The sequence below is a fragment of the Theobroma cacao genome, chromosome 6 (genome assembly GCF_000208745.1).
Source record: "Theobroma cacao cultivar B97-61/B2 chromosome 6, Criollo_cocoa_genome_V2, whole genome shotgun sequence".
Lineage (NCBI taxonomy): Eukaryota > Viridiplantae > Streptophyta > Magnoliopsida > Malvales > Malvaceae > Theobroma > Theobroma cacao.
In genome coordinates, this window is record NC_030855.1 from 21016405 (window position 1) to 21026915 (window position 10511).

Below are 10511 nucleotides of genomic sequence, written 5' to 3' on the forward strand. Positions count from 1 at the left end.
TAAATAAACTGGGAAATTTAAATTTAAAGGTTTCATGTGTGAAGTATGAACCATAGTGTAACCAAAAGGAAAAAAAGAACATCTTACCAATCAAAACTTCAATTTTTTTAAAGAAAAAACTAACGGGCTGACAGAAAGTCTTGGCCCAATCTAAACTACAGGCCCAAGTAGAAGATGGATATTAAACCATGCCAACCTTGGGTGGTTTTGGTCCAAGCTCACGCTTTCCTTTTGACCTTTTTTCATTGAAGAGATAAATATAAAAACAAGGCCGTGAACGGCAGGATTCGAACCTGCGCGGGCAGAGCCCACATGATTTCTAGTCATGCCCGATAACCACTCCGGCACGTCCACCATTTGCTCTTACTCGAAGCCATGTTCATTAACAGTACAAGTATTTATAATTGTATTTTCACATTCAAGTAATCCTAAAGTATTGTAGAGTGGTTAACCAAAACCCAATTATACTGGTTAACTTGTGAATTCAAAAGAATACTGGTTACCTTATATGATAATTTTAACAAAAATTATAACTTATAAAAAAAATTTACCAAACAATTTTAACGTAATTTTAAAAGTTATTATTTTTCATAAAACCTTCATAATAATTTTTAAGTTAAAAAAAAAATTAGATCAAACAGACTCTAAAAGTACATTATTTTCTCACTCCAAATTAATCAAAACATTGAAATTTTGGGATATGGAGGTTTCTTCTTTCATCTAGTAATTTTGTTTAATCGTTGAATTCAACCATTAGGACAAAGATGAAACATTCATGATTGGTTGCACAATACTTGGTAGCCCTTTTCCCATCAAACAAAAAAAAAAATCTTTTAGAAGAATCTTCTTGGTAAATTTGTGGCTATCTTTGATTTGCGTATTGATAGTACTAAATTGAGCTTGATTAGAGAAGAACCTTCACTAAGTGGAGTCATAATAATAAACTACTCTCCTAACACCCAAGGAGAATCGGAATGTCGTGATTTGGCAGACAAAGGCCCATTCGTAAGCCAACTCACCATGTTACACTTTCTCAGTTTCTCCACTGCAAATGCCAAAGCTACTTTGGAGTTCTGGCCCACCAAAAAAAAAGTAGCCGTTGGAGGCTTGAACGTTAAGCATACCGAGAGCAAGCACCTTTAAAAACCCACCCACTCCACTCTGTTCTAGACAGAATCTGAAACCTCCAAATCCTTTTAAAGCAGCCAAAATTCTTACAACATCTTCTCCCCTTCTCCTCTCTTTGTGAAGTCTTCTTGGGTTGGTTGAGTGAAGATGGGCATGGTGGTAGTGATCTCTCTTCCTCTAATTATCTTCTGCATATTACTTGGTGTTGGGTGTTACTTCTGGGGAAGAGCTAAAGGGAGACAAGACATCCGTACCAATCCTCAGATTTATGGGGTACCAGCTCCGCCGCCCGGTGCAACAACCTCTTTCCCATCACCTCCACACACCAAGCCTGACAACTTGGCCAATGTTTGATAGGGGCATCTCAGAATTGAAGTTACAACAGGAACAGATTTTATATCTGGGTTCCTTTAAAAAACAATTTTTTGGGTGTCGAAACAAGTTGATTGTTCGCGTGTTTTTGTTGCTTATACTTGTGTGAAATTGAGATATACTGTGTTGGGTGTATATTAGTTGAATCATGAATCAATAAAGATGTATAGCAGCTCTAAATCTATTTTCTGATGCATAATTTGGTTTTCAGTTTTGATGTGAATTTTCCTTGCTTGACAAAGATTAATCCAGTTATTTCATGATGCATAATGTTTGCTGATGCAACTAATCCTTAAAAATGAAGTGTTAAGTGGTGGGAATTTGTTGTTTCTAAAACTGTTATTAAACAACAGAATAGGTGTTACAGAGAGATGGGCCAAGGAAGACTGCTTCTTGATTACATGTTCTAACTTCTATCAAGGAACAGCCAGAGAGATTTGTTTACACTATGAAAAATTATGATTACATGTTTGCGTATTCCTATAAGGCTAAATCTGCAAAACCTCCAAACCTAAGAAAACCTGTATTATCTGTAAGAAAACCTAAGCAAAGTTTAAAATCTAATTACATGTCTTTATTACAAAAAGTGTTAAAATTTGGCGGTTAGGTCAATTACCAGTCACTGGCACTAGTGCGCACCACATTCCCTCCCTTTGCATCGGCAGATCCTTTCCCATTTCAGTTCTGTTCAAAAATCTTCACCTTCTTTAAAACCTTGTGCCATGATTTACACACGATAAACCATTCCTACCTCGATCAGAGAGGTGTGTGGGATCCCAAGTGCTGTGGCTGGATGCCTACAGTTCTGTCTTAAGAACCCATAAACAATGTTTATGACAAACTTCTTCAAATACGAAGATGTTTCACTCGCCAAAATACAAGTGCTACCCATCATATATGCCAGACCAGATTCCTTTGCCTCTGTCAGATCCTCCAATTCCTTGCTACATCCCACTCCACGAAATCTCACTGTTCTCTTGCTAGCTCTGCTACTGATTCCATTCTCAAGCCCCAAAGCAGCAACATCCACTGGTGGACTTGATTCCTGCTGATTCAGGCCGAATTCCATTCCTAAGGCTCGAACTTCACTATCATCACTGCCGCTCTGTAAAAATTCTGCCACAGTTTCAATCAGACGACTCTCAAAATCATGACTATCCTTCCTTTCATCCTTGTAACCGTATCTAACAACACATTGGAACAGGCGGAATTCTGCTGGACCAATGCGACTTATAACATATCGCTGATTGAGAGGAACTTTAGGAACTGTGAGAGATCGTATAGTAACAAATATAAGGATACGGTGAAAGGCAGGAAAGTTGGTGACAAAGTGGGTAAACATTGGTGGGACCCCTGTGGTCACATTTGAGTAGATTAGGCCTATTCCAGGAACACGATTTATACCAAGGTTTGGGCCCATGCTTAGAAGCATATCCAAGCTTACCTTGTTGTGCGACTCATAAGAGTGTTTCTTTAGAGTCCCGTAGTGCCATATGCACATTGTAGACAGAACTATTAGGGAGAAAATCAGAGGGAACCAACCCCCTTTATGAACTTTTGCAAGGCATGCGGAGAAGTAAGACATCTCCAGAGACCCAAAAACAATGACAAAAGCAACAGCTCCCAAAATGTTCCTCTTCCAAACCAGAACGATAACCAGAAACATCAAGCAGGTGGTAACCAACATTACAGTAATCACTGCAAGGCCTAAAACAAGAATAGCAACAAGTCAAAGTTGAATGTGAGTGAACTGCAGGGAGAAGAGAGGCATAAGAGAGAGAGCTCTAGATTGTACCATATGCATTGCCTATCATGTCCGTATCCCTATAGCCAGCCACAACAGCAAGGCATAAAACCATCAAGATCCAATTCACCTCTGGTATGTAGATCTGCCCATGTATGTGGTTTGATGTGTGTATCACCCTGACACGTGGAAAACACTTCAAAGCCCTACACTGGCTGATTATTGAGAAAGTAGCAGAAATAATTGCTTGACTCCCAACAACTGTCGCAAGGGTTGCAATGATAAACACTGGCCAGAATACAACCTCTGCATAGAGAAAGGGGGGAATTTTGCTATGAGATTATGACCCAAGCCCCAAATACTACATCTGATCATAAGGAAAAAAGCATCTCTTATATTCAGCCTTACTAGTATCTTTAACACTCCTCTATGCCATAAAAAATAATTAAAAAGCAATAGTATTATTAGCAATTGAATGTAGCATTATTGGATTGGAGCAGATATTTAAAGATTTAAGCAGTCCAGACTTCCTTTTTTCACTCAGCAGTAGTCAAGACTTGAACAAGTACCCTTTAAACTCATCCAAAAGGCTTTGATACCATAAACCTTTACAATGGTGCTTACTAATCTATATGGTTTACATGTTTTTGTGACCAAACACAGTAGACTCCAAACCATCCTTTACTCACAGAGCAACAGCATGGAGCACTCTCTAATGAAGTACAAGACTCATTCATTTGATTTACCAGGGATTGATTTATAGAAGCTTCTCTGAAGGTCCACTTTGTGCTTGGAGAGATAAGCAGCCTCACCCATATACGCCAAAATTAAGCAAGGGTAGACAACAACAGTGAATGCAATCTGTTCATCAGAAACATATGTTAATAGAAATCAAGAAAGCAGATCAGTTAAAATCATGCTTTCACATAAGAAATAGGCAAATATGTCTACACAAACCACTGAACAAACAAAGGTAGAAAACAGAGAAAGATCAGAAACTCTCACAAAGACATTTACAATATTTGCAACAAGCAAAATAGATGGGAACAGATGATAGCATGCATTTGATGGCTCTCATTCATTTCCAAATTATTCAAACTTTGTACAATCAAAGGTAAGAACTTACCCGGATGGAAAGCTGGGAAAAATGACCAAGATCAGCAAACATGGCCTCTGCGCCTGATAAATTGAAAGAGGGAATATTCATTATTCTAATCAAAATTACCTTAAATAAAATGGGTTTATCTTGAGGGGTTATTGACGAACCTGTAACACAAAGAACAATGCCTCCAAGAGAGCTCCATCCATCTTTTCCAGTCTTTTTGAAAAAGTTATACACATAATATGGTGACAGAGCACTGATTACACGTGGATTCCAGTGTATTATGTTGTAAATTCCAACGACACTAATGCAAAAGAGCCATGCTAACAAAATAGGAGCAAAAAGAAATCCAACCCTACGAGTCCCAACATGCTGAAGTTCGAACAGCCCCACCAAAATCACACATGCAATAAGTACAGTATAATCTGCATGAGAGAAGCCAAATTAAAGATGTGCATCCATTTTATTGATCAAAGATGTAACTTAACTATACTAGCTCCATTCAAAAGGGAGTTATGGAAACTGCTGTCCACATGTAATATGCTAACTAGCTTTCCTGCAAATTTCCAACTAGCTAGCAACTGGAAGAATGGAGTTGGGCTAGCTTATAGATATATCTGTTATTGGGAGCAACTTGACTGACCCTGAAGCAATTGAAAAGGAATTCTACACTCTAAAGGAAGATCGAAAATGCTAGTTTGACTTACTATCATGAAGACCGGTGGCCTTAATTTTGATGCCATTAACTGCAGAAAGAACTGTATAAAAAATGCAACTCATTAGTAAATGCAGGAGGTGATCATAAAGGAGAAGAAAAAATTCAGCACATGAAGTAACAAGATGCAACTTCTTGTGATTAGTACATCAAGAAGCAAGAAACAGTTATATTCAATTTCATAGGGTTCATCTGCAAAGCAACATCAAAATGATCTGTAAAATAATCTAACTTCCAGATTCATCCTTCTGAAAAGAATTAAAGCTAATCGAATTCCCAGTAATCCAAGGAGAAAGTAATACCAGACATTGATGGGGTTAGGATACCATCACCAATAACCATGCTAGTCCCCAGGAGCACAAGTAGAAGCAAAACAATACGGGAACTTTGATACTTATCAAAGAACTCTTTTAAAATTGAACTAGCTACAGTTTCCTTCCTGGGTAGTCCAGAGTTATAAGCAGATATGTCATCATCAGGTGCATCAGAAGCACTCAAAAGACCCAGCTTTGCACGCCGGCAAAGTAATGAATATAAAGCAAAGGTTCCACCTGCAGGAACGAGGCTTCCTTCAGGAAATTCACACTAAATGCAGCTATATTTGTCTCAATAAACAAGGTGATAAATATGCAGGACTTTGAAAGCACCTTCACCATTATCATCTGCCCCTAATACAAAGATAATGTACTTGCATAGAGGGATTAGAGTCAAAGTCCAGAAAACCAAAGACAGTACCCCAAGTATTTCATCATCTTCCTCATGAAGGCTCAACCTCCCAGAAAACGTGCTTTTATAAACATATATTGGCGAAGTGCTCAGGTCACCATATACAACACCAAAACTCTGATACGCAAGACATAAAGTAGTCCTGTAAAATTTCTGCATGTAAAACAAGCATCAAACATATTAGAATTTTGGCTGAGCAAAAAAACACATATTAGAATTTCCTCATTCCTTATCAAAATTCTTTCTTGCACATAATAAAATATGCGAAAATGCTATGGTATGCTTTCTAAACATCTTCAATAAGTGGAATATTAGAAAGAGAACAAGCACGTTCAATAAGTCACGTGCAGGAAAAAAAAACAAGCAAATTAAAATTCATCTTCTTTTGGAACTTCATATTCTTCAAAGAAATGATATGTTTGTTCACCAAATAATATTAAAAGATAGCAGGGAACTCATATAACAAACGGGCAACCAAAACCGAATTGAATAAAAATTGAATAATAACAGAAAACTAGAATGATATTTATTATGGAAAACTGAATTCAAAGGCAACGTGAACTAAGCCCAGTTATCCCATTTAGTTCACTTTAGATAATCCTATACGAAAAATATCATCAACATTAACAAAATCAAAATTCCTTACACTTCTTCCACATTTTCTCAGAAAACAAACAGAACCCAAAACTAACAAACACGAAAACTAAAACACCTCCGAAAAAACCAATAAAAGAGAAGTACCCAGTTAAGCAAATCAACAAATACAAACATAAAAATCCAAAAATCTAAAATTTGAAAGAAAAAAAAAAGGTACCAGCCGAGACTCCCGGGTCACGGACCCGGCTTCCGGATCCATACAACAGTGTCTCTTCTTCTTCTTTTTACGGTAAGCAAAAGGAGCTCCGAAATGGGTACCGAAAACGAAACCCCTAAACTCCAAAAGAATTGAAGAAAAGGGCTTTGAGATATCGAAAAAGAGAGTGTAAAGGTGAAGAGAGGCAGAGAGAGTTGTAAAATAGAGTGTTTTTCTTTTCCTCCTTTATTTTTGGGTTCTAGAGAGAGAAGAGAAAACAGTGAGTTGGATTTGGAGAGAGGCAGTTAACAATATTAATAATAATAAAAAGAACGTGTGACATAAGGAACGGAGACTTTTTTTCTTCTTCTTTTTTGAAAGGTAGGAACAGAGACTCCTTCTCTTCATTCTTTTGAAGGGCGCCAAAACAAAAAACACGAACTAATTTTGTGTTTTTTATATGTTGCAAATCAGCCTCCTTTCTCCTCATCCGTTTGTGCTTTGATCTTGTATTTAGATATTTGGTTTCATTTAGTTACTATTTTGGAGAATATTTTCCATATATAGGAAAATTTTCAATTGGTGGGAAAACTAAAAGTCCAAAAGGTTGCACTCACTCCTTTAAAAAAAACTGTATTGAAAAATGTTTACGGGAATATTTTGCGTTATACTTCCTGGGTTTCTTGTTTGTACGAAAAGATAAATGGTAAATGCATTTTTTTATATTTCCATTTTCAGCATTGGTTTCCCTTTCTCCGTCCTTTTCAATTGGAGTGAACAAAATACGAAAAAAAGTCACATGGTTGGAAATGAAATTTTGAGATCTTTTTTTTAACTAAAATTCAAGTTATCATACTTCCAAAAAAAAAAAATTTCAAGTTATTAATTATTTATTAAAAAATTATTGATTTTATTATGAAATTTAATATGAATTATCAAAGACGATAAAAATCGACTGGATTTAAAAACTCATTTGAATCGATTCAAAAATTAAATTTGATTTCAAATTAAAAAAATAAACTCAAATTTTTAAATAATAGAACTTGAATTGTCCAATCTGAATCCACCCAATTGTCAACTATTATAAATTCCATAATTATATGTATAATTTTTAATAAAATTTTAATAGACTTACATAAACTCGTAAAAAAAGTTTCAATTATATAATCATAATGTATCTTGATTCATGAAAGGAATTCTACTAATATCGATTGCTGGTCTTAGCAATATTTAAACTAACAAACCAAACTCAAGCCTAACAAATTTAAACCCATGAAATGATCTAACTTGCCTAACATATTTATTTGCTTTCTTTTTTTGGGGATAGCCTAGTCGGGCTAATCCCATTCTACATTTCACCATTATCTAAACTTGAGGTATCTACCCAAAATTTTTCATCTAACACTGCCTTTACCTGATGTTTTATGCTCTACGTTTATTTTGTTTTGCATTTAGTTTGTGATTTGATTTAATTTGATTGGGAAGGATTCCTTTGCATTAATAAAGAATCATTAAAAAAAATCTCACCAATTTGGAATTTAAAATATTCAAAATCTCTAATTGACTTGGGAATTGAGATGGTATTCAATCAACTTCATTTGTAGAAAAATAGAGTGACTCTATAGTTTCTGCAGTGGGCAAAGTGCATAAAAAATTGTATTATCTGTTACTACATAGAGTTTCCATGCTTTTTTAACTTTGTATATATGAGGAATGTCTCATACATATATATGTTATAAATATTTAAAAGAAAAAAAAAACCTTCGTGTGAGAATGCCTGTGACTCCACAATCGCAAAATAAGAATATTCTCAAAGGTGGAGAGTACGTACCGAATACACTATGATAGAGGCCTTAGCTAACTCCCATTATATATTGCATCATATATATATATATATATATATTGGTAGCTCTATAATTTGATTTTATTACTAACCATGAACAAATTCAACAATTATGAAAACATTTTGTATTTATTATGGATAAATATATAAACGGATGTGACAAATATGGAAAAAGCAATCTTATACTTTTTGGTGAAGCCCATAAAATTATAAATTTGTAACCTAGGTCGAAAAAGATAATAATTAAGCGTTAATAACATAAATAGAAAGAAATTTTCAAAAAAACATTAATAAGAAAATTTTGAAAATTTTGTTGTATAATGATAAGTTTTAATTATTATTATGAAATCTTTTGCCAGAACAAAATGATCAGGTTGGCAAAACACGTTTGTGCAGCTTGGGATCTAACCTTCCTTTGTGCCCAAAAAAAAATTAAAAGGAGGGCTCTGATATTATACATCAATGATGAGTTTTTAGATTTTGAAAACTGATTTATGTAAAAAACACGTTATAATTATGCTCATTTATAAATAATTTTTATTTTTTATAACCTCATTTATAAAATTTAAATATCATCCATATATGAGACGAGTTTACGTTTAATAGTATATATATCACATAATTTAAATTAAACAACGGTGAAATATATTAGCTAGATAGATATTTCAAAGGTTATGGATAATAATAATTAGAAAAGTGTTAAAGAGTGGCAACATAAAAGCAAAAGGCTTGGGTACCGGCAAATTCCAAAGGGTATGTCATGCATTAACCTTTTTATAATGGCGACAATTAAGAAGAAAGGAAAATTATGGACTATGGTTGGCGAGGGCCACAATTTGTACTTAGCTGGGGAAAAAGGAAAAGGAATCTTGGACTAAACAATTCAAAGAGCTGCATATGAAAAGCAGGTGAAGGAAAAGTAAGCAGTTTTCTTTCCTTCTTTCGCTTTGGGAAGGCAGCAGCACTGAAAATGAGACAGTGATATTGCATTAAAACTCGGCTTAGAATTCCATGAGTGAGAAACAGGCCACTTTTATTTTAAGGTATAAAAACTATGCTAAACATTTGGAAAGCTTTTAAAGACGACAAACTAACTTTTGACCAAATCAAAATTAGTTGGTTGTTTCCGTTTCTTTTCTTTTTTTTTTAATTATTTCAAATAAATCTTCTCATGCTTTTGGCAGCGGATTTTCATGGCTACTATCAGATCAAGCTACCAAAATGTTGACCAACGGCGGTGGTCGCTGGCAATCGGCAACTGATGTCACATGCATTGTTTGGTTTAGACTTTTTTTCCATGGAGGAAGGAAAACCAAAGCTTAAGAAACGAAGAATTTTGTTGTTAATTACAACCTTGGATTGGACGTGCATTCCCCTTTGTCTTTGTGTGACTTCTTTTTTCTTTTGCAATTGCCAAGCAAAAGATATATACATATATATGCTTTTAATTTATTGTCATATTTATAAGCACATATTTCACCTATATGATTTAGGAGATTTTATTAGTTGATCAATATTGGTGATATCTTGCAAATTATTATTAACATTTGACATATTCAATTATTTTACCATGTGATCCCTTCAACTCGTTGTAGAGTTATATCTAAATATATAGACGTATGGTAATGAGCTCTTTTGAAGGCTATGGACTAGAATCCACCATCATTTTGACTAATTAATGATGGTATATTCAAAGAAATGTTTTAACATCAGTAAATCAGTGGGGCAAAAAAAAAAAAAAGAAAAACACAGTCCAAATAAATCATATAATATATACATATATATAAAATTCACAAACAATATGGAATTATAAACAATGTCATCATGTGTATTAAACTTATTTCGAGTTCGATCATGATTTTTTTTTTACTTCAAATTTTGAAAAAAAAACTTATGGGATCGAAAAAACAAAGTACATAACTTATAGTCAGGCCCGGCCCTAGGGTGAAGCCACCCAAGCAAGGGCTTTAGGCCCTCGATTTGGGGAGGTCCCAATTTTAAAGAAGATTTATAATTTTATAATAATTATAATATAATTAATTATATTAAAAATATAAAAATAAAAAATAATTCATCAAATTATTTGTT

The 10511-nt window shown here is 34.5% G+C and overlaps 2 protein-coding genes and 1 non-coding gene across 3 annotated transcripts; 1 reads left to right on the forward strand and 2 right to left on the reverse strand.

Annotated features, from left to right (window-relative positions):
- TRNAS-AGA lies at positions 273 to 354 on the reverse strand. The gene has a single exon. It is a non-coding gene; the product is annotated as a tRNA-Ser (tRNA).
- Positions 1156 to 1723, forward strand: LOC18596358. The gene has a single exon (XM_007024775.2). The coding sequence runs from the start codon at positions 1276 to 1278 to the stop codon at positions 1480 to 1482; it is 207 nt and encodes a 68-aa protein (XP_007024837.2). The 5' UTR covers positions 1156 to 1275; the 3' UTR covers positions 1483 to 1723.
- Positions 1812 to 6921, reverse strand: LOC18596359 (probable potassium transporter 13). The gene is made up of 9 exons (XM_007024777.2): positions 6602 to 6921; positions 5709 to 5940; positions 5364 to 5612; positions 5054 to 5104; positions 4511 to 4771; positions 4371 to 4423; positions 3991 to 4105; positions 3296 to 3550; positions 1812 to 3207 (listed from the first exon to the last, which is right to left on the reverse strand). The coding sequence occupies exons 1-9, from the start codon at positions 6641 to 6643 to the stop codon at positions 2228 to 2230; spliced, it is 2238 nt and encodes a 745-aa protein (XP_007024839.2). The 5' UTR covers positions 6644 to 6921; the 3' UTR covers positions 1812 to 2227.

Bases quoted from the DNA above. Each gene is read 5' to 3' on its own strand.
- LOC18596358 (XM_007024775.2), top strand. From the start codon at position 1,276: ATGGGCATGGTGGTAGTGATCTCTCTTCCTCTAATTATCTTCTGCATA.
- LOC18596359 (XM_007024777.2), bottom strand. From the start codon at position 6,643: ATGGATCCGGAAGCCGGGTCCGTGACCCGGGAGTCTCGGCTG. The intron at 5,941-6,601 runs GTACCTTTTTTT...TTTTACATGCAG, and splicing joins TGACCCGGGAGTCTCGGCTG to AAATTTTACAGGACTACTTT. The intron at 5,613-5,708 runs GTGCTTTCAAAG...TCGTTCCTGCAG, and splicing joins GGCAGATGATAATGGTGAAG to GTGGAACCTTTGCTTTATAT.